General features: G+C 59.8%; 2 protein-coding genes across 2 annotated transcripts; one reads left to right on the top strand and one right to left on the bottom strand.

Annotated features, from left to right (window-relative positions):
* Positions 1-976: 976 nt before the first annotated feature.
* ARHGAP45 (Rho GTPase activating protein 45) lies at positions 977-16,826 on the bottom strand. The gene is made up of 24 exons (XM_066566623.1): positions 16,737-16,826; positions 16,013-16,342; positions 14,258-14,564; positions 12,638-12,781; positions 11,606-11,690; positions 11,368-11,440; positions 11,033-11,111; positions 10,711-10,848; positions 10,445-10,509; positions 10,074-10,184; positions 9,758-9,838; positions 8,757-8,936; positions 8,053-8,190; positions 7,282-7,472; positions 6,668-6,807; positions 6,255-6,332; positions 5,930-6,034; positions 5,541-5,704; positions 5,143-5,331; positions 4,656-4,793; positions 2,538-2,776; positions 2,055-2,304; positions 1,832-1,934; positions 977-1,712 (listed from the first exon to the last, which is right to left on the bottom strand). Exons 1-24 carry the CDS (start codon positions 16,824-16,826, stop codon positions 1,399-1,401), a joined length of 3,732 nt encoding a protein of 1,243 aa, XP_066422720.1. The 3' UTR covers positions 977-1,398.
* Positions 16,827-18,190: 1,364 nt separating this feature from the next.
* On the top strand, positions 18,191-22,728 carry CNN2 (calponin 2). The gene is made up of 7 exons (XM_066566466.1): positions 18,191-18,293; positions 20,317-20,438; positions 20,753-20,819; positions 20,899-21,036; positions 21,167-21,283; positions 21,594-21,740; positions 21,816-22,728. The coding sequence occupies exons 1-7, from the start codon at positions 18,231-18,233 to the stop codon at positions 22,083-22,085; spliced, it is 924 nt and encodes a 307-aa protein (XP_066422563.1). The 5' UTR covers positions 18,191-18,230; the 3' UTR covers positions 22,086-22,728.
* Positions 22,729-22,748: the final 20 nt, after the last annotated feature.

Raw genomic sequence — 22,748 nt, 5'->3', positions numbered from 1 at the left:
TGAAGGGCACAACAAATCCTGTAGGGCTCCAGCTCTTCCCTGGCTCAGTTCCAAACTTGTGAGTTAACCTGGGTTTATGTACCTTTGCTGAGATGGGTTCTCCATCGACTTCAGAGGGCTCAAAACTCCTGTCCATTGCCTGGTTCTGCAGTACCAAGGTGTCTGAGACCCTCCCCAACACCACCTGGTCTGTCTCCCATAAGCAGGAGACTGAAGGAAAAGGCTCTCAGCTCATTCCAAGCTAAAACTCGTTTTGTTGCTCTGTGCCTCAGTGCATGAAAATTCTTAACAGCTTTAGAAAAATCGAAACCACTTTGGCTTTAGTGCCTTAGCCAGCAGAGGTAGTGGAGTCATGTTGAAGGGTTGATTGATGTCTTTACAGAAAAAGAAAGGAAGCTCAAGATTATACTGGCTGGGGCTGGGCTGGATCCAGGCTGTGGTGGCCCTGAGGAGGAGGAAGAGGCACTTCCCCATGGGAAGAGTTGCAAGAGCAGAGGGAGTTTGTCCTGGACTTGCAGTGCAGCTTTTTGGAGATGAAATGATTGTACACCCAAACCACGAGAGCTCAGCAGGGCTCGGGACCCTGGAGCCAGGCAAATCTGCCCTAAGGCTGCTCCTTGCATGTCTCCTGCCAAGGAGGGAAATGCCCACCAATCCAAATGCCTGTCAATCCAAATGCCTGTCAATCCAAGCAGCAATGAAGATGCCATCAGCTGGGCCATAGTGCTGAGGTTTTGGGGCAGGAAATGCATCCTGAACCCTACTTCAGTCAGGTGTCAGTGAGGGACATCCCCTGAGATGCTGGCACAGCCCCGAAGCCCAGCCTGGCTCAGGGTGAGATGGTGCAGGGGCTTCACCCCGAGCCCAGCGCTGCTCCAGCTGTGTCCCTGTCCTGTGAGCTGCCTTCAGTTCCATCTGCTCCTGTGGTGTCATCCTGCCCATCTCGAGTGATTGTTGTTCCCATGTCACTCCTTGGCTCCTTTCCAGCCTCAGCCATCAGGGATGAGCAGGTCCTTTGACTCCTCCAACCTCGATCTCGCAGCACAGGTGTGGCATTCAGGGATTTGGGAGCACAACAAAAATAAAACACCTGCCACAGGAACAGCCCTGGGTTTCTTCCCAATCCTGAACAAGTGGAGGATTTGCCCAAACTCAGCTCCCTCCCAGGCAAAGTCCTTCATGGCCCTGGTTGTGACCCTGTTCTCCAGCTGGGCACTGAGGGGCTCAGGGGTTTTGTGTGAAAGCTCCAGCCAGGAATCAGCCAGGACTCACCTGCAGCTGACACACCAAACCCCCCTGGGCTGCCACATCTCCTTCCCACCCCTCCACATTCCAATTTCCAGCATCTGGGCAGCCATGGGGATTTGCCCCTTTGTCCATCCCAGTGTCTGTGGTGCCTTAGATGAGCCGGGGCTGCAGCTCGTGGCTGCCCCGAGAGGTGCCGGGCAGGTTGGTGCCATCCCTGGGGCTGCGGCTCTCAGCCTGTTCCTCCGGGTCGCTTTGCTCCTCCCCAGGGCTGCAGCAGCGGGGAGCGGAGCCCTCTGCATCGGACTGGCCCACGCTGCAGCTCCTGCTCCGCAGCCCCTCGCTCCCCTCGTCATAGAAATTAACCTCTTCCGTGCTGGTCTCGCTGCCCTGCTTGGTCAGGTGTGTCCGTGGCTCCCCGCCTTCCTCCAGCTCTGAGTCCGAGTCCACGGAGCGGTCACCAGACTCTGTGGGACAGAGGAGCTCTGTGCCACCCTCCAGCCCAGCACGGGGGCATCAGCAGCAAACCTGGGGTCCCTGGGGTGGCAGGGGATGGGTCTGTGTGCCCCCGGTGCCTCTCACTGACCTGCAAGTGAGTCAGCGCTGAAAGCCAAATTCCCTTTGTCCGAAGGCAGCTCCAGGTAGGGGCTGGTGCCAAGAGGAGCCACAGGCTGGGAGCCTGCAGGGGCCTGGGGAGGAACAAGGATGGTGGTGAGGGCACGGAGGAGAGTTCTCACTCCCTGGGAGCTGACCCCAGTGAAGGTTCATGGAACAGCCCCTGGGGCTTCCCCCTCCCTGGGGGTTCCTACCTGCTCAGCACCACTGGGCACCTCCTCTGTGGCACCTGAGCCACGTCTGCTGGGTGCCATGTCCTTGTGCTCAAAGATGGTGGGGTAGAAGATGATGAGTGCCTCAATGATCCGAGCTTGGTGGGGATAATCCACCAGCGAGGACAGGGAAATGGTGGCATCCGTGGGCCTGGGGCGCATCAGCGTCGGCCCAAAGACGATGCCCAGGTTGCCTGAGGTCATCTTGTTGTCCTGTTCCACTTCCATGATCCTGGGTGGGAGGGGGAGGGACAGCTTGTGAGAGCAAGCAGGGAGAGGTGAGGATGGGCAGGGCTGGGGGAGAGGCCAGCCTGGAGCACTTGAGCCTCAGGATGGGGACAGAAGCAGCTGCGGCCATGGACCTTCCTCCCGGCTCCAGCGAGGAGGCTGCACACACCTCCCCACCCCAGGGGACAAAGGGAAGGTGCCCAGCAGCCACACAGGCTCTGGCCATGCCCCTCTCACCTCCTCAGGTGCTGCAGGAGGAACTGGAGCGTGGCCATGTTCTCACGGGGCAGCTCCTTCAGCAGCTCCCTGAGCTTCAGCACCAGGCTCAGCACCACCGGGTCGGTGTCAGCTCCTCTGTCCACCAGCTCAGGGCCGCCCTTCCCAGCACGGCCCTTGGCCTCACTGCCCTGCAGGCTCTCCTTGGCCAGCCCCATCAGCTCGTTGTACAGCCTGAAGGGCATCAGGGGCTCCGGCAGCTGCAGGGGGAGAGGAGAGAAAGGAGAGGAGAGGAGAGGAGAGGAGAGGAGAGGAGAGGAGAGGAGAGGAGAGGAGAGGAGAGGAGAGGAGAGGAGAGGAGAGGAGAGGAGAGGAGAGGAAAAAGGAAAAGATGATCCCAGTCCTGGGAGCAGCTCCCACCTCCATAAGATCTGAACCTGTGCCAAGCTGCTGAGCTGGCGACACCTGGGGCATTTCTACAGTGAGGAAACATCTCTGGAAGTGCTGGAGGCCAGCTTGAAGAGAGCTTAGAGCACTTTTAACATCCATTTCAGAATTCCATGAGTCTGTGACCTGCAGTGCTGCAAACCCCTACCCAGAGGTGACATTTATTTATCCATCTCCTGGAGCGTGTCAATCGAGCCTCGTGAGCCCTGGCCAAGGAGCACTTGTGAAGTTCAAGCCAAAAGCTGTGTTTGATCCACCCGTGGGTGCTCCCTGCCGGGTTGAGGTGCAGGGATTCCCTTTTTGCCCTGGAAAACCCCTGGCTGGGGTGGGGCCAGCTGGAGGTTCCCCAGCAGACAAGGGATGGCTGGGAAGAGGACAGGGATGGGTTGTTCTGGGTGGAGGAAGCCAGGATGTGAAGGGCACAGGATGTGCAGGGCACAGGCTGCAGCAGAGGTGGAGCTGCAGCAGGGGAAACTCTGCTTTGAGGTTTGTGCGAAGCAGAGAAGCAGAAGGAGCTGGTGCTGACCGCTGGGTGCTCCACACGGCTGGGGATGATTTCAGAGCAGCCTTAACGGATGTTTTGGGGACAGGCTGCCCCACAGCAGAGCAGGCTCCCTCCATCCACCCCTTTACAGAAGGACTTTAACCCGTTTCTCTGCAGCAAGGGCTCAGGTTGGGGCTCAGCACTGATTTCCCCCCCTCTTTCCACTCTGCTTCTCTTTGGAGAAACCATGGAAGCCACTCAGAGTCCTGGACTTCTGATGTGCAGGAGCCCAAGGACAAGTGAGGTAACACAGAGCTGCCCTTCTGCCCTTGGGGAGGGGAGGTTACAGAAAAAGGCAGCACAAAGAGTTAACCCAGGGCTGCTTGCAAGAGAGAAGCAGCTTCCTGCCTTGTGGTGGCGGCTGCTGGAGGATGTGGGTGATGCTGTTTGCAATGACACTTTGGGTACAGAGTGTGGGGGTTGCTGGGGCTGAGCACACACTGGGGTGATCACAGGGGCAGAGACACCACTGAGCTCACTCCAAGGTGACCCAGGGGGCAGAGACCCTGCTAAACCCACCCTGGGGTGATCACAGGGGCAGAGACCCCTCTAAACCCACCCCAGATTGACCCAAGGGGCAGAGACCCTGCTAAACCCACCCTGGGGTGGCCTGAGGGGCAGAGACCCCACTGAGCCCACCCAGGGGAGACCCAAAAGGCAGAGACCCCACTGAGCCCCCACTCCAAAGTGACACAAAGGGCAGAGACTCCACTGAGCCCACCCAGGGGTGATCACAGGGGCAGAATCCCTGCTAAACCCATCCCAGGGTGACCCAAGCAGCAGAGACCCCACTAAGGCCACCCCAGGATGACTCCAGGATCAGAGCCCACCCCATGTGGACATGACTCAGCCCCTGCAGGGTGACCTTTGCTGGCCCCTTCCCTTTTTGGGTAGCCAGTTCCCCAATTGGAGGGGGTGGAGGGCTCCTTGTGCAGTGCTTGGGCACGTCGCTGCTCTGTGGCTGTGACCGCAGTGACGCCGTGTGGGATGAGCTGGGGAGGATCACCGAGGCCCCATCTCTAAGGACAACCCACTCCCCATCCCTCCCAAGCCACCCTGAGCCCAATTTGTGCAGAATTCCTCCTGCCAGGTTGGTTTCTCTGGCCAACTCCCCTCCCTCTCCCACCATGAGGGCCCCAGCACCTCACCTGTCTCAGGTAGAGCTTCAGGACGTTGCTGATGTCATGAGGGGAGGCCTGGGACAGCTCCACCAACTCCTTCCCGTTCTCAAAGGCCTGGCAAAGCTTCTCCACACGTGTCTTGACACCATTAACCCGGTAAATGCCCTGTGAAAGGGAGAAAAGTGGAGCTGAAGTGAGGGGAGAGGTTCCTCTTCATGTTTGCATGGGACAGTGAGCTGTGTGTGCTCCCACCCTCTCCTTTTGGAGTGGGAAATCCCTCTGGGAAGTAATTTTGGGATATCTCCTTCCAGCTCACTCATTCCTGCCTCATAGGAAAGCAGGAGAGGTGATTTTCCAAAAGCAGAGTTTGGGGGATCTGGGCCAAGCTCATCCCTGGCTCCCTGCCCTGTGGAAATCTGCAATGTGGAGCCTGTTGGTTTTCCAGAGGATCCTTCCGAGGGCCTGTGGCTCAGCCAGCTGAGGAGGAGGAGAAGGAGAGGGGAGTGTCCCTCACCTTTGTTTTCAGGGCCCTCTTCTCAATCTCTGAAATGCATTTCTTGACAATGAAGGGGATCCCATCTGAGCTGCCCTGAGACGCCTTCGTGAAGTCCTGCCCGAAGAGCTGCAGCTTCCCTTGGAGCTTCTTGTGCCCACACTGGATGGCCAAAGACTCCAGGCACTTCTTGTGGCAGGCCAGGTAGCACTGGAAGAGAAAGGGGAACACGTGGAGGTGGGGGGCAGCCACAGAGACACCAGGCACTGTTCAGAGCACGGCAAGAGACAGGAAAATGCCCTGGGGATGCTGAAGCACCAAAGGCAAGCACCATTTTCCACCTGGAGCCCTCCCCAGAGGAGAAATATCCTCCTGACCATGCTCAGAGCTGGGTTCCAACCCCAGCTGTCCCAACTCACCTCCTCACACTCGGCTCCCTGGAAGTACACGTAGCTGTTGCACTCCCGACACTTGGAAGGGGCACGGAGCTTCCTGAGCCGATGGGTCTGGGCAGCCTTGGACAAGCCAACGTTCCTGAAGGGCCCCGTGGGAGCTGCCAGCTCTGGGGTGATCCCATTGATGCCTAGGGAAAAGGAAATGTAGGAAAGGCACAGCTTGAGCAGGGCTGTCACTGCCACTGGTCTGAGCAGGGCTCATCCCTCAGCAAAGCCGGGGACGCCACCAGGAATCTCCAGCAGCTGCTGGGTTTGCCTGCAGAACTGCTGAATTTGGGAAGATCAGCCCGGGGGGAGCTCTGCCGTGGTGGGGGGTGTGGCAGCAGCACTGTCACCTCCCAGCTGTCACCTACTCTGCTCAAAGGGAGGAGTGCTGCTCCCGTCCTTCTCCTCCAGCTCCTCGCTGGAGGACGCGGTGCCGTTGGATGAGAGCCGCTGGAGCTTGTGGCTGAATTCACCTGTCCAAGGAAAACCCACAGAGCAGTGAACCACCTGCAAAGCTGCTTCTCTTCTGAGAGCTCACCCCATCCCATCAAATCCCACCCTATCCCACTGGAGACTGGGGTCAGCAGTGCTCTCACAGGGCAGGAAAAGCAGGGGATGGTCCTGCCTAAATGGGAAGCTCTGGGTTTAGACTGGTTGTGCTGGGAGGGGCTCCTGGGCTGTTCCCATATCTACCTGCATTGGATTCCAGGCTGCTGTCAGCCTCAGCGACAGAGGTTGGCCAGGATTTATGCACCTGGTGTCCCCTCCCACCTGCAGAGAGAACACACAGTCCCTTGGGATTGCTGTCTGTGTTGGGGAGGGAATGGCTGGAGAACAGCCTGGATGCTGGGAGAAACTGGGGTGACTGGGGAGAAGCTGCTGGTGGGGTTTGCTGCTTCCAGTGACACCCAGCAAGGAAAAGGGAGATGGGAAGGTGGGCAGTGGTTTCTTAGGGAGCAAAATGCCACAGATCTGATTTAGTGTCCTTCAGGAGGAGGCTCCCAGCCCGTCCTGCTGCTGCCAGCAAAGCCTCTCATCAAACCCTGGGGGTCCCACTCTGCTCCTGCCTGGGGGGACATGGGAGAGCTCTGGGGCTCCAGACTCACCTCTTCGCTCGGCTGCTCCAGCCCCACTTGGCAACTCCTTGGCTCCTGCTGCTCCCTCTGAGCCAGCCCCAGCCCCCTCTGCACTCGTGGAGAACTCACTGGTATTGAAGCTGCCCTTCTGTGGCTGAGTAAAGGGAGACCTGGAGGGGAAAAGGGAATGTGGATGGCAAGGAAGGACGCTTGGAGACTTTATCCATGGCTGCCATCCACCAGTCTAGGGCATCACAGTCTCTTAAATCACAGCCTCATCTAGGCTGAACTGAAGGATAAGAGAGAAATTCCCAACTGATCCAGCCCAGCTGAGTTAAAGGGAGACCTGGAGGGGAAAAGGGAATGTGGATGGCAGGGAAGGACACTTGGAGACTTTATCCATGGCTGCCATCCACCAGTCTAGGGAATCACAGTCTCTTAAGTACTCAACAGCCTGTCTCATCTAGGCTGAACTGAAGGATAAGAGAGCAATTCCCAGCTGGTCCAGCATTCCCAGCAGGAGCCGCCTTCAGGAATGCTGAAAGCATCCTGCCTCCTGCAGGGGAGCGTGGGTGGCGGGGAGATAACGAAGGCAACACAAGGCTGAACTGAATTAGGCAGGAATGAGCCCTGTCCTCCCTCACCAGGCGTTGTGGGACACGTAGGGCTCGAAGTCGTACTGCACGTCGGGCTCGTCGCCGCGCTGCAGCTGCCGCACATGGGACGCGTACTGCTGGCCCGGGTCGTAGAGCTTGCTGCTCTCACACAGCGTCTGGAAATTCACGGGCAGCGCCGCCGTCTGCATGTGCATCAGCTGGTAGAAGGAGATGGTGGCCTGAAAGTGACGTGGGGAGGGATGAAGGTGAGCTGTCGGGTGGGAAATCGGGAGCACAAAGCGGCGCTGCTCTGAGTGTGAGGGGGAGGCGAGCTCTGCATCCATCCAAATGCCCTCTGGAATAGGGGCAGCTCTGCTGGAAGGCAGCTCGGAGCTCTCCGGAGCACCTCTCACCTGTCACAGACACGTTTTCAGAAAAATCCTTTCCTTAGGATTTTTCCTCCTGAGAAGCTGAGGGGCCTCAGGAACAAAATGTAACCAATGGTTATCTGCTGCTGTGGAATGCAACAGGTGCATCTGGGATTGGGCTCATGTGGTTGTTTCTAATTAATGGCCAATCACAGTCCAGCTGGCTCAGACTCTCTGTCCCAGACACAAACCTTTGTTATTCATTCCTTTTTTTTTCTATTCTTAGCCAGCCTTCTGATGAAATCCTTTCTTCTATTCTTTTAGTATAGTTTTAATATAATAAAATAATAAATCAAGCCTTCTGAAACGAAGAGTCAGATCCTCGTCTCTTCCCTCATCCTCAGACCCCTGTGAACACGGTCACATCCCACCCTGGGGACACCCCACTCACCGATTTGATGACCTGGTCAGTCTGTTTGATCACTTCATGGATCTGCCGCAGCGAGTTCACCTTGGTGTCCTCCAGCTCCTGCTTCTGCGTGTTTGCATCGGCCACGCAGGTGCGGTACGTGGCCATGGCCTCTTCTGCCTGGGAGATGGGAGAGCAAGGGATGGGAAAAGCTCAGAGGTGAGGAGAACAAGAACAGCCCCTTGGATCCTCTCCATCCAGCCATTCCTGAGGATCATTTCACCCCACGTGGCTCAGGGAGCAGCAGGAGCAAGGAGCGCCCTCCAGAGCTGTCCCACAGACATCTTTTATGAAAAATCCTTTCCTTAGGATTTTTCCTCCTGAGAAGCTGAGAGGCCTCAGGAACAAAATGTAAATAAACATTGATTATCTGCTGCTGTGGAATGCAACAGGTGGATCTGGGATTGGTGTCATTCAGTTGTTTCTAATTAATGGCCAATCACAGCCCAGCTGGCTCAGACAGAGAGTCCAAGCCACAAGCCTTTATTATCATTCTTTCTTATTCTATTCTTAGCCAGCCTTCTGATGAAGTCTTTTCTTTTATTCTTTTATTCTTTTAGTATAGTTTTAATATAATATATATGATAAAATAATAAACCAAGCCTTCTGAAACATGGAGTCAGATCCTCATCTCTCCCCTCATCCTCAGACCCCTGTGAACACGGTCACAGTCACGCTCCTCCTACCTTGTTCTTGGCTTCCTCTTCCTGCCGCCTCTTCTTGTCCAGGGTTTTGGTGGTGGTGCTGCTGGTCGTGTTTTGCTGCTCCTCCTCTGCTTTCACTGCCATGTACTTGGCCTTGTCGTGCTCCTCGCTGCGCTGCATGTACGTCTGCTTGGCCTTGCGCAGGTTCCCCTCAGCCTCTTGCTGCCAGGGAGAGCCAGGTGAGGATGGAGCCCAGCAAGGGGGTCACCAGCTTCTACCAGGCTCCCCCAGCACAGCAGAGGCCACCCAACACTGCTGGAGAGGGGCAGGGTGCCCAGTGGCCTCAGAGGAGGTTGTTCCTTGTCAGGAGCCAGGACATCCCTCTGGCTGTCCTGAGCAGCCCAGACCCCTGCCAGGGGGCTCAGAGACCCTGGCACAGAGCCCAAAACACCTGTGGGTTTGATTGTGACCCGTGGAGCAAGCTACCAACCTTGTATGAAGATCAGCAAGCCACAACAGTTTAGGTAGAATAACAGTGAAGTTATCACAGGGTGGAAAAGTAGATTTTGGGGTTTTGGTATGGGGGTTCAGGAGGCAAGATGGAGGGAACTGGGTGTGTCCAACCTTTCTCCTTTTTCTTCTTGGCCTCCATCTTCTGCTCTGATGTTGGCACTCACAGATTGGTTTAGAGTAGAAGCTCAGTGTCTAACACAGGTGATGGGTATTGGAAAGGAATTGTAAACATTGTACACGTAGTTTTTAGTATAAAGACATAACCCTGCCCTGGGGGAGGCAGAGTGCCTGGAACTGTCTTGCTGGGCTGACCTCAGCAGGGCAGGAGAAAATTTTTTATAGATAAGACACAATAAACAACCTTGAGACTGAGAACTGAAGAGCCCTGACTCCTTCTTCAAGTGCCGGGCTGGGAAAAGAGACTTTCCAACTCTTCTCGGGGTCACTCTGAGCAGCCAGAGACCCCAACAGTTCCTCAGAGTCATGAGTTGCTCCAGGCTGGGATTGGGAACACAAACCCAGTCACTCACCAGTTTCCTCTGAGCCCGGTACCACTGCTCCTTGATCTCCTTCCTGCGTTTCTCATGTTCCGCGCGTCTCACCAGCAGTGGCTGCGTGGGGAGGGAGGGAGGAACAGCCTCATGATGACCTGAGCTGAGCCCTCCTGCTCTGCCCTCGCATGGAGAAGTGTCACTGCCACTCCCAGGACAGGTCACAGGCACTGGTTTGAGCCAGGGGTGAAAATCTACAGCACTGGGGGAGTACTGGATGCAGGATCCCTCTGGACTGAGCTAAGGAAGCAGCACCAGGACCCCCAGCCCCAGGAAGGGCCTTCTGTCCCCTCACCTGGAGGAAGGTTTGCTGCTGCAGGGTGGTGGCTGCCTGCACAATTGAGGCCCCGTGCTCCATGTCCTGCTCCAGGGCCAGCAGATAGATGGACAGGAAAGGCATGCTGGTCTGGGGAGAAGAAAAACACATCTCCCTGAGCCCCAGAACCCAGACTGAACCCGAGGAGATGCATCCTTCAGGGAGGAAGAGCCAGAGGCAAGGTGAGGCTGGTGACTGCTGGCAAAAGCCCCATCCTGAACTTCTCCAGGCAGGGCTCCAAAGAGGTGCCCCCATGTCCTCCTGAGCTGGGCCGCATGGAATGGGCTCTCCAGGGCTGCTGGTTTCCAATCCTGCCTGGCACTGGGGGCTTCAGGGATTAAGGGACTTACCTCCTGACTGATGGTTTGCTTGCAGCTGTTTGCCATCTTCTGGAGCCCTCTGGCGAAATCTACCTCTGGAGGGAAAAGGTTGAAAGTGAAAAGACACACGAGACACTGGGATTTCCCTGGTGGAGCCCGATCTCCTTTTGAAAAATCAATCAGGAACTTGAGGAGTGAGGCTCCCACTGCCCTCCTCCAGGAGGGACCTCAACCTCAGCCTGTCCCACGGCTCAGACCTGCTCCAGAAGAGACCCACCTGCTGTCCCCCCACTCACCCAGTGTGGTCCTTTTCTCCATGTATCCTATCAGGTCCTTCATGTACTTGGAGATGGTTTTGGCGTACTGGAGGGCAGCATCCACGCCCCCCTCGCAGCGCTGCAGCATCACATCCACCTCTTCAGCAGGAGGACGGGCTGCGGAGGGACAAACACCCCATGAGCTTCCAGGGCAAGCACCCCCAGCTCTGTGCCAGCCCCAGTGCCCCCAGCTCTGCTGCCTTTCCCCAGCTGAGCAGCGACTCAGGACAGCAACGATGATGCGGAAGGTGCTGGTTCCTGCACAGACCCCAAACCCTGCACCCAGCCCCATCCTGCTTACCTGTGGCACTGCTGTCCATGCCTGAGGGCACTCCATCTCCTCTAGGCCCAGGAATCCCCCCATAGAGGCTCTCCATAGTCTTTGGGAATTGGGAAAGAAGAGGGATTGGTCAGCCAAGAGGATGGGGAGCAGCTGGAGGGGCTGGCCAGGTAGATGGAAGCCTGAGCTACTGGAGCCTTTTTGCCACTGCTGGAAGTCAGCTGTGCCCAGGCCGTGCCCAGGAGCTAAGGGGACTGTCACCCTGCTCTGGGCTCACACCAGAGCTGAGGGGAGCAGCCAGAGCCCTGTGCGAGCCCCACATGGCAGCAGCACCCAGGTCTCCGGGCATCCCTCACCTGGTTCTGGTCGCTGGGTGGAATGGAGAGGATGGTGCTGCTGTCCACCTCCCCCATGAGGAACTCAGACACCCTGTGGGGAGAGGAGCGTGGCTGGACTCAGCACAGTGACACGGGCTGGCTGCCCAAACTCCTTTACAAACTCCCAACATCTCCTGGCTGCTCCAGGGGCTGGCTGCCCAAACTCCTTTACAAACTCCCAAACACCCCCTGGCTGCTCCCTGCCCAAGTCCCTTACGTGCTGCTGAAGGACACGGCGATGGTCTCCACAGCCTTCTCGAACTCCCTCTTGTCTGCCTCATTGTTGGATTCATAGTGGAAACCTGGAGATGAGGAAATGTGACAGCCCTGTTGCCACCTGTCAGTTCATGCTGGTATCAGAGAGGGTTTTGGGGCTGGGGTGAATCAAGGGAGCAGAGGGAAGGATCATCCCCATGGATTTTTCCAGCACAGTAGTTTCCCCCTCCTTCTTCCCAGGCCTGACGTCCCTGACAGCATCTCTTGGCTCGTGTTTCTGTTTATTCCCGTTACTCAGGGCTGCTGGAAAAGTGCTGCTGGACCTGTTCCACTGCCTGCCCTGCCTCATGGCTCCTCCAGACCCCTCTCCAAGCAGGATGAACTCCTCCAGGAGGGTTCTTGCCCGCAGTCAAATGAGGAACCACCACCAGCAGCAGGAACTGGGGCTGAGAGCACTTGGCAGGCTCCCATACCACGGGACACCAGCAACCAGGGCTGCTGGGCAGACCCTGGCTCAGCTCCTTGGGGCGGGGAGGGGTCTGCTCCAAGCCCATTCCCTCCCATCCCATGGGAACAGCTCAGAGGTGAGGAGAATAAGAATATGTGGAAGCAGCCCTGCTGCCATCTTGTCCCCTGTGGTTGCTGTTGGGTGTCCAGGAAGCCGTGGGTGACTCAGAAGGTTGTGCTGTGCCTGTGGTGGGTGACAGCAGCAGGAGGTGGTGCCCAGCTGGGATCTGACCTCCCAGACCCCGCTCCATAAACACGAGAGGCTGCCAGGAGCAGGATCTGATCACTTCAGTGTTTTTCCTGCGGCTGTGCCTGGAAACCCCCAGGCAGGATCTGTCATTTCTGACACCACATCATCCTTAAAGCTGAACCACACCGAGAGGCAGACGATGCTTTTTTTTCCCTCTCCACCAGTCCATGGGGCACCTCCACTCCCTGTAACCCCTTCATGGGCTCCCCAATTCCCTCCCATCCCAGTGTGGGGCAGGAGGGGAGTGGGACAGAGATCCCAGCACCACTGTCTCACCCTTGACTTTGGAGATGAGGGTCCCAGCGGCCGTCAGGGTCTCCAGGGTGTTGAGCAGGGGGTATTTGTTGATGACCTGGCGCAGGATGCGGAGGGTTTCACCCAGGCACTCGTGGGCCAGCGGCCGCTGGGGCTCCTTGGGGTCTGCAAGAGAGGGAGGCTGAGATGCTGCATCCTTGTGCCATGTCCTTGCCCTGTGTCCCTGCCCCCTGCCACTGCTCTGCATCCCTGGGTCCCTCCCCTGTTCACCTCCCAGCCATGTCCAAGGCAGGGATCTGCCATCTCCAGACTATGCAGCAAATCCCCCTGGCCTCAGGGCTCCCCAGGACTGGCACAGCCACATCCTGCTTGTCCAGCACCTCCCCAGATCCTGCTTGTCCAGCACCTCCCCACAGCGTGGCCGTGTGTCTCCTGCCCAGCCTGGTATTGGCCAGGGGGCAGCCTGACCTTTGAAGCATTTTTTTCTTCCACAGTAACTTTTCCCCTTGAAAGCAGTTTGGGAATTTCCTCCATTTCCTTCCCTCCCTCCTGCCGGATGGACGCTCCCAGCCAGGAGGGATGGGCCTGGTCCAGCCAGGCTTGTTACACCCCACAGGTTCCCCCCTTCTGTGGGCTCCAGTTGCCAGCCCAGGGGTCTGTCCAGAACCCCCAGTGCAGGTCTAGGGCTGGTTAGGAAGTGAAGAACCTCCCTCGGGGAAGTGCTGACATGGGGGATCAGCACCCACTGCCCAGCCAGGCAAAGACCCCTCCCCATGCCAGCCCCCAGCTCAGGGCTGGAAAGGGATTTCTGCAAAACCAGGACTGACAATGCGGTGTCAAACACCCCCAGACCACGGGATTGATATATTCCCTGTGTCCCCTCGGGCAAGGAGAGCCTGCAGACCACCCAGCCCCTCCTTCTGGCCGCCTTGGTGGGCTGCGGGGCCGTGCCCAGCACCCCGTGGGGCCCTGGCAGGCAGCTGGCACCGCTGCGCTGTAAACAGGAAAACGGGCGGGTGAAAATAGCTCGGGCAGGAAGCTGCGTTATCCCGGCTCCGAGCTGCTCACCCACCACTCACCCACCACCTCTGCACGCTCCCCCAGGTGCCTTCTGGCCCAGACAGAGACCCCTCACCCACGGGTGGGTCCGTGCCAGGGTGTGCCAAGGGTGGGCACTCACTGAGGGTGGGCACTCACCAGGGATGGGCACTCACCAAGGGTGGGCACTCACCGAGGGATGGGCACTCACCGAGGGATGGGCACTCACCAGGGATGGCACTCACTGAGGGTGGGCACTCACCAGGGCACGGGCACTCACTGAGGGCTGGGCACTCACCAAGGATAGGCACTCACCAGGGCATGGGCACTCACCAGGGCATTGGGCACTCACCAGGGCATTGGGCACCCACCAGGGCATTGGGCACTCACCAAGGGTGGGCACTCACCAGGGCATTGGGCACTCACTAAGGCATGGGCACTCACCAGGGATGGGCACTCACCAGGGCATTGGGCACTCACCAGGGCATTGGGCACTCACCAAGGATGGCACTCACAGGGCATTGGGCACTCACAGGGCATTGGGCACTCACCAAGGATGGCACTCACAGGGCATTGGGCACTCACAGGGCATTGGGCACTCACCATCGCGCAGCACCACGTCCCGCAGCTTCTCCAGGGCATCGGCGAAGCGAGCCACGTCTGCCAGCAGCTGGGAGATGTCCTCGGGGTCGATGAAGGGACCATCCCCGCCCTCCATGGGGCTGTAGCACAGCGGGGTCTTGTGGCCCTTGGGCAGGGGGAAGCCGGCGGCGCTGGCATGGCGGCTCAGGCTGGTGGGGCGCTTCAGGGTGCCCACGGTGCCAGGGCTGCTGCTGAGCTTGGCACCGCCCGCGGGCAGCTCTGCCACGCTGCAGCCCGGGCCATCCAGGCAATCCTTGCGGGAGAGCTCCTGGGGAGCAGGGGGAGTGTGAGGATGCAGCATGGTGGGAGCACAGAGAGGGAAACACCCTAAACCTCCATGCTGGAGAACGAGCCTTGGGGGACTGGTGTCAGACCCTGCAGCTGTGTTGTGCCTCAGTTTCCCCAGGTAGGGATCTGTAGCCACGATATTTTATGAAAAATCCTTTCCTTAGGATTTTTTCTCCTGAGAAGCTGAGAGGCTTCAGGATCAAAATGTGAACAATGATTATCTGCTGCTGTGGGATGCAACAGGTGCATCTAGGATTGGTCTCATGTGGTTGTTCCTAATTAATGGCCAATCACAGTCAGCTGGCTCGGACTCTCTGTCTGAGACACAAACCTTGTTATCATTCTTTCCTTTTCTATTCTTAGCCAGCCTTCTGATGAAATCCTTTCTTCTATTCTTTTAGTATAGTTTTAATATAATATATATCATAAAATAATAAATGAAGCCTTCTCAAACATGGAGTCAGATCCTCATCTCTTCCCTCAACCTGAGACCCCTCTGAACACGGTCACAGGGATCCCCTTTGGGACTGTCATGGGACAAGGGGCAGGGTCTGGGCACTTGCCTGGCTGCCCCCATCAGTCCCTGCCAGCTCCTCTGGGGCCGTGTTTGCCATGAAATGCACACAGTGACGGTGTGGGTGACACTGCTTGTCCACCCCAGCACCCACCGTGATGGGGCTGCCCATCCCAAGGGGTTGGGGACCCCAAAAGAGCAAAACGGCAGCAGGATCTGGCCCACATATCTCTTCCTCTTTTTCAGCTGTTGCCATACTGGGGAAGAAGACAGAGACAGAGACACCTCCCAGGATATTCTTTGGGCTTTGCAGGTGTTTTACAGATGGAGGAAGCCCCAAATTTCTAGGGGTAAAATTGCATTTCTGGGGGTAAAATGGCAGCAGGATTCGGCCCACATATCTCTTCCTCTTTTTCAGCTGTTTCCATGCAGGGGAAGGAGGCAGAGACAGAGACACCTCCCAATCTATTGTTTGGGCTTTGCAGGTGTTTTACAGATGGAGGAAACCCCAAATTTCCAGGGGTACCCCTCCCTCACTGTTCAGAGCTGTCATGGCTTGAGAGCCCCACATCCACTGAGACTCCTTGGGCACGGGGAGGGGACCCTGCAGCCCCTCTGCAGCTCCCACCGGCGACCCCCAGCACCCGAACGAGCAGAATCTGAGCATCCCCGGCCGGGCGCTGCCGGAAGCGGTTTTGCACCGGGGAGCAGACCCGGAGCACCGAGAACACGAGGCTTCCGCGGCCGAGGGCGAACGGGGGAGCCCATCCCCACCACGGGGCTGCAAGGAGGCACAAAGACCCCCGCCCCAAAACGCCTGGGGGTCACCCCAGCCCTGTCCCGCTCCTCCCGGCTTGCAGCAGCCCCGGCGCCTCCCGTCCTCCCCCCGGTGCCCCGGGGTGCCCCGGCCGTACCGTCAGCCTCACGGCGGGCGTGCGGGGCAGCGAGTCCAGGGATCGCTGGGGCTGGTGGGCTCTCCCCGCCGCCGCCGAGGGGCTGTAGCTTTTCTTGCCCGCAGCCCGACCGAGCATCCCGCTGGCTGCCACCCATAGGCGCCTCTCCCGGGGATGGGGACGGGGATGGGGACGGGGATGGGTGTCCCGTGCTAAGGAGCCGCGGGTGGGCTCCGGGTCGCCGTCCGCATGGTGCCAGCCCGGTGTGGCCTCACGCACCGGGAGTGGGGCGCAGGCGCGGGGCGGGCGGTGCGGGGTGCCCCGGGGAGCCCCGGCGGGCAGCGTTTCCTCCTGGCCCCTCCGGTACCGGGGGGTTCCACACGGTGGTTAATAAATGTCTGGCAGAGCCAAAACACCGGGGCTGCCCGAGCCTGCGGTCGCCCCGCTCCCATCCCGGTCACCAGGCAGGTCTGTGAGTCTGTCTGTCCTTCCCACAGCCTCGGCGGCAGCCCCCCCATTTCCTCCCTGTCCCTTCCTGCCCTCCCGCCTCCCTCGGCGGCTGCTCCGTCCCCTTCCTCGGGGGCAAAATTCTCCCCCACCAGCCCCGCCAGTCGGGTTCTTTCTCATTTCCCTCCTCTTCACAAACCTCCTGGACGTATCCAGGGCCCCACTGCCAAGCTCTGGCTCTACCCAGCAGTTCCCTGGGTGCCCCTAGAGCCCCCATGGTGCCGGGGGTGACACTCACCGGCAGGGTCTGTGGGACGGGGCTTCCCGCCCGGCTCTTCTTGGAGATGGAGGGGGTTTTTATCAGCTCCCGCTTTTTCCTGGAGAACATCGTTGCCGGGGGGCCGAGCCGCTGCCCTGAGCCCCTCGCTCGGGCCGTTCGTGCCGGTTCCTCACGGTCACATTCGCGGGGAGCAGCAGGGGCAGGAGGGCGCGTGTGACGCCGCCTCGTTTCCTCATCGGCTTCGCAGCCCGACCTGAAACAGGAAAAGCCGAACGCGCACCCAGGAGCGAGGCCGGGGCCAGGGTCACGGGGAGCAGCGGGACCCCGGCACTCACGGGGTTTTGAGAGGGTTTGGGGGCTGCAGTTCGGGGATTACAGAGTTGGGGGGGGGGGGTGAGCCCCACTCTGTGGAACCAGGGAGGAACTCCCACCCTCTGGGGAGTTCACCCTGTTTGGGGGTGTCCATCCGTCCAGGGATGACAAATTCCATCCCTCTGAAAGCCCCAGGTGCGGGGCTGAGTGGGATGGGGGGCTTTGGGCTCCCACCTGTGGGATGCTCCCGGCTCTGCCCTTCCGTGGGCTCGGTGTGGGTGCCGGGACCGGCCCTATGGGGTCACAGCCCTGCTCCTGTCCTCCTGTGAGGATCCCACCCGTGACTCTCCCACCCACGGGGCATCACGACCTCACAACGGGGTATCTGGGTTTATCTGTGGGATAAACTCCTGCAGAGAGCCGGACCGGACCCCACGGGCTGCTCGGGACGACTGCCAGCCCCTGCGGCCGGTCGGGGGCTGATGGTGCCCCCCCCTCGCTCCCCTTCGTCCCGGGACCTCCCCACCGGGCCGTACCGGGCCGGGCCGGGCCGGGCCGTCCCGCGTGGAACTTATGGCGGCCCCTTGGGGACACGGGCACGGCGGAGGGCGAACCAAGGGGAGCGGGAGGCGGTCGGGGATGGGTGGAGGTGCATGAGGTGCGGGGACGATGGAAGGGGTACGCGTGGCCTGAGTGTGTGCGTGACCGTGCGTGTGAATGTGTGAGTGCATGAGCGAATGTGCAAGTGTGTGTGCGTGTGCGAGGGAGCGCCCGTGGGTCGGGGGGGTGCGTGTGGGGTGTGTGTGGGTGGGTGTGGGTGTGTGCGGGTGTGTTTGGGGTGTGTGTGCTGCGTGTGCGCGCACAACGCGTGCCCGTGGACCAGGGTGCTCACTCCCGTGCACAGGGATGCACACGCGTGTGTCCGTCTGTCTCTGTGTCCGTGTGTACCCTGTGCCCGGGACGGCTCCGACTCCAGTTCCGACCCCGGGCTCCCCCGACTCCCGGTGATCCCCGAGTGGCACTATCGAGGTTCGGGACCCTCCCCTCGATCCGTTTTGGATCCTGCCCTTATTTGGACATTTCTCCCTCCAATCAACGCGGGGGGGGCCGGACCCGACCCCGCCCCCGCCCCGCCCGAGCCCGCTCCGGTACCGGCCCCGTTGCCCGCTCCCCTCTCCGGTACCGGCTCCGTTCCCCGCCATGAGCAGCTCCCAGTTCAACAAGGGCCCGTCCTACGGCCTCTCCGCCGAAGTCAGGAACCGGGTGAGCCGCGGCGGGGGCCGGGCGGTGCCGGGACCACCGGGCGCGGGTGAAGCGGGGGCCGGGGGATACCGGGGCCACTGGGCGCTGTAGCTGCCAGTGCTCCTGGAGGCCCGGGAGAGCCGAGCATCCCGGTGCTGCTGGGGCGTCCCGGTTGCATCCCGGGTTCTGGAGAGGCGGGGGTTTTTCCGGTATGCCCCAGGACTGCAGAGCCGGCCAAGAGTGGAGAAGTTGGGTGATTTCGGGAAGATGAAAATCCGGGGATTCCCGGGAGGATGCGGAACTGAAGGACCCAGAGGTCTCTGAGGGCTGGGGGTACCGAAGCTGGGCTCGCAGTCTCGGGGTGCCCTGAACCTGCCTAGAGGGTCCCAGGGACGTGTTTGGGGACCGCGGCTGGGTCCCTCCCGTGCTTTGGCCGCCGTGGCTCCGCTGTCCCTGGCAAACCTCGGGGAGCCCTTCCCGTCACACCCGGGGCTGGGGGCATCTCCTCGGTCCTCCGCGGCTCCGGACCAGCTCCACAAAGCTTCTCCACTTTCGGCTTCCCCGCAGCTCCACATCGCTGTACGGGATGCTCCGACCCGGCAGCGTCCCCATGGTTCTCTCCGGGGATGCGGTTTTGGCCCCGGTGATTCTCCCGCTAAAGTGCCGCGGGGAAGGAGGGATGGGAGGCTCCGGCTGAGCTGTTTGCACCCCTCGGCGGGATCTGGGTGCCTCCTGCCCCCTCGGCAGCGCACGGGGGTGCTGCCGGGCCGGGGGTGGCGCAGGGGACACAGCAGCCCCGGGGCATCGGTGGCTGTGCCCAGCCGAGCAGAGGTCGAGCTGTGGTCAGCCCGGGGCTGGTGGCCGGTGGTCTGAGCGTGTTCTGCTCCAGGGCAGGCAGAAGGGACAAGTGGTGGCGGGATATGGTGGCCGTGGCCGGGTGCTCCTTACCTGGCCTCGCAGGGGATTTGGGATTTTTGCATTTCGTAACGGGAGCGGATGGGATGGGCCCCGGCCTGCCCGGGGCTGGGCTGCCCCAGCTGAGAGGGTGACATGCACCAGGATCTTGGTGCTTCATGTTGATTCAGCAAGACGTGAGCCAGTCCGACTGCCCCGGTGTGTCTGATGGAGGTGACATCACCGACTGGGAACCAGTTGAACCAGTGACATGCTCCCAGTCTGTGGAAGCCCTTGCAGACTGGGCTGTGGTGGGATCTCTCTGGGGCTGGTCCACTGTGCACTCCCCGTGTCCTGGGAAATCCTCAGGCTGGGTGTGGGGAGGGAAGAGGAACTGGCTTCAGCTGCTCACGCTCCAGAAAATCAGCTGGTGGGACTGTAGAATCCCACAGGCAGGACACACACGGTGTCATGAGGGTGATCTGCATGGCTCGAGCTTCCATTTGGAACTGGAGTGTCTCCCTAGCACCCAGCAGGGCTGGACTGGGCCCATCCCAGTGTCTCCCTGTGTCCAGGATCCCTAGGGACTCGTGGCACATAACAGGACGAGGATGGGTGAGAGGTTGGTGGATGCTCTGAGCACCAGAGGGGCTGTGCTGGGGCAGGACAGCACTCTGGCTTGCCAGGCCCTTCTCTCCCTAGAGAGTTCTCCAGGAGAACTTTCCCTTCCCTTATGGGTCAGAGGCTGAGACAGAGATGCTGCTGGCCCTGGCAGCTGGTCTCCATTTGGGAGGAGACGTCCACATTCCTGGCATAGCCGCGGTGAGGGAGGAATCTGTGCTGGAGGTTGGGCCTCGCCAGAAGGGAAAGGGAGAGCATCTCGTGGCCAGGACCCCTGGGGCTCAGAGCTGAGCTCCCACGGGCTCCAGCAGACAGGGAGAGACAAATCTGGGGGGTCACTCCCCCCTAACCCCATGGGCAGTTCCCTTCTCATGCTTTTGGAATGGTTCAGAAGCTGCTGTGTCTGCTGGCAGCATCATCCTCATGCTCCTGTCCCTGCTGCCATAGCAGGGAGGGGGGACCTGTCCCCATGAGGGGTTTGGGGTGCACGCTGGGGCCCTGCCTGAGCTGTCCCACCACTGTCCCTCAGCTTGCCCAGAAGTATGATCCACAGAAGGAGGCTGAGCTGCGGACGTGGATCGAGAGCGTGACAGGAAAACAGATTGGACCTGACTTCCAGAAGGGGCTGAAGGATGGGGTGATCCTCTGCGAGTGAGTCCTGGGGGGCCCTGGGCATGGCCCCCAGCCCCTGCTGCTCCAGCTGGGAGGACATGGGGGATACCAAGGACCCTCACCAGCCCTTGTGGTGGGAAGGGTGGGCTGGATGTGTGCCACTGGGACCTGCCAGAGTCACCCCCAGGGCTTCTGTGTCTGGGGAGAGCCCTGAGCACAAACAGGGATCTGGAGGGGGAAATTTGCCCCACATGGAGGAGGCCTGGGCTGGACCTTCTCAAAAGGAGCCTATGCCCTGCAGCCCCTTGAGGTTTTTTCCTGCCACAGCCTCATGTTCCCCTGCCTCCCTCCAGGCTCATGAACAAGCTGCAGCCCAACTCAGTGAGGAAGATCAACCACTCGGCTCAGAACTGGCACCAGGTAGGTGCAGCTCTGCTGCCACCCGCCCGCTGTTCCTCTGCCATCACCCTCCAGGGCTCACCCCTCTACCTCTCCCCAGCTTGAGAACCTCTCCAACTTCATCAAGGCCATGGCCAGCTACGGTATGAACCCCGTGGACCTCTTTGAAGCCAATGACCTTTTTGAGAGCGGGAACCTGACGCAGGTGCAGGTGTCACTGCTGGCACTGGCGGGAATGGTGAGCACAGAGGGAGGATGAGCAGTTTGGGACCCTGAGTTTGGGGTGGTGCCTGTGGGACCCCACAGCTCCCCCTGCCCAGGGAGTGGGTGGGGGGGTTGGGACCCTTCCTCACAGCCACTCCTGGCAGGCCAAGACGAAGGGGCTGCAGAGCGGGGTGGACATCGGCGTGAAGTACTCGGAGAAGCAGCAGAGGAATTTCGACGAGGCCAAGATGAAGGCTGGGCACTGTGTGATCGGGCTGCAGGTGGGCTGCCACAGGGGAGGCTCCCATGGCTGGGAGCTGGGCAAAGGGTGCCCAGAATTCTGAGTTCTGTCACATTCTCAGCACTGTCACAGCTCCAAGTGTTGCTGGAGGGACCTAAGGCATGAGGGGCCTCAAGTGTCCTTGGGATCTGGGACCATCTTGGCTCTGTGTCCAGCACTCAATGACTGGGGAGCATGAGATGGGTTAGGGAGCACTGGCTGTGCTCCCCAGGCTGGGGATGGGGACAGGGACAGGGGGAGAAAGGGTACATGTGGGGCAGCACACATTCCTCACCAGACCCCTTTGTCAGATGGGCACAAACAAGTGTGCCAGCCAGTCTGGCATGACTGCCTATGGCACCCGGAGGCACCTCTACGACCCCAAAAATCAGATCCTGCCACCCATGGACCACTCCACCATCAGCCTCCAGATGGGCACTAACAAGTGTGCCAGTCAGGTGAGCCCCACACCGGGCTGGGGAGGGGTGGGAGGGACACAGCTGAGCCCTTCTCCATCCTGTCCTTCCTTCCAGGTGGGCATGACAGCTCCGGGCACCAGGAGACACATCTACGACTCCAAGATGGGGACAGAGAAGTGTGACAACTCCTCCATGTCGCTGCAGATGGGCTCCAACCAGGGCGCCAACCAGAGCGGGCAGGTCTTTGGCCTCGGCCGCCAGATCTACGACCCCAAGTACTGCCCCCAGGGCAGCCAGGGCGAGGTGGCCAACGCCGCCGGGGAGCAGAGCGGGGACCCGCCCGGGTACCACCACTACCGCGAGGAGGAGGAGGAGAGCTACTGAGCGGGACAGCTCCGCCCCAGCCGCACCATCTCATCAACAGCCACATTCCAGCCTCCACTTTCATCATTCCCTCTTTTCAAACTCTTTTTTTTTTTTTTAACTTTGGAAATGGATCTATTTTTCTGAGCAAGGAAATAAAGACCCTGTTTGTAGAGAGGAGCCCAGCCGATTCCCCCAGGAGCTGCAAGCAGGGAGGTGGCAGATGTTCCAGCAGCTGGGGGAGGACAGTGTCACCTCTCACGCACCCCTGGGATGCCCCTGGATCCCTCAGCAAGGAGCAGGAGTGGCCGCCCGTGCTGCTCCTGGTGCTGCTGCTCGTCCCTGTGCTGGCAGGAGCCTCCTCAGCCCTGTGGAGGAGAGGGACCGGGGTTATGGGGGAAGCACATCTGGGAGAGACCTCGGGATTGGGAGTGTTTGTGAGCGAATGTGTGCGTGCACAGTTTTGTGCTCTGGTGTGATCTCGAAATGCTGGAAATGCCCTTTTTGCAGAACTCATAGAGACCAAGTTTTCAAGGTGATGGCTGCAGGGCTGGGCCGGGAGCTGGCACAGCTGGCACAGCTGGCACACCCAGCACTGCAGCAACCTGATGGCCCAGGCTGGAGCCGAGGTTGACTCCAATGCCTGCATCCTCCACCAGGGCGGTGTCCTGCCCATCAACATCT

Source organism: Molothrus aeneus, chromosome 27, assembly GCF_037042795.1.
Source record: "Molothrus aeneus isolate 106 chromosome 27, BPBGC_Maene_1.0, whole genome shotgun sequence".
Lineage (NCBI taxonomy): Eukaryota > Metazoa > Chordata > Aves > Passeriformes > Icteridae > Molothrus > Molothrus aeneus.
This window is presented reverse-complemented; position numbering and strand designations above follow the sequence as displayed.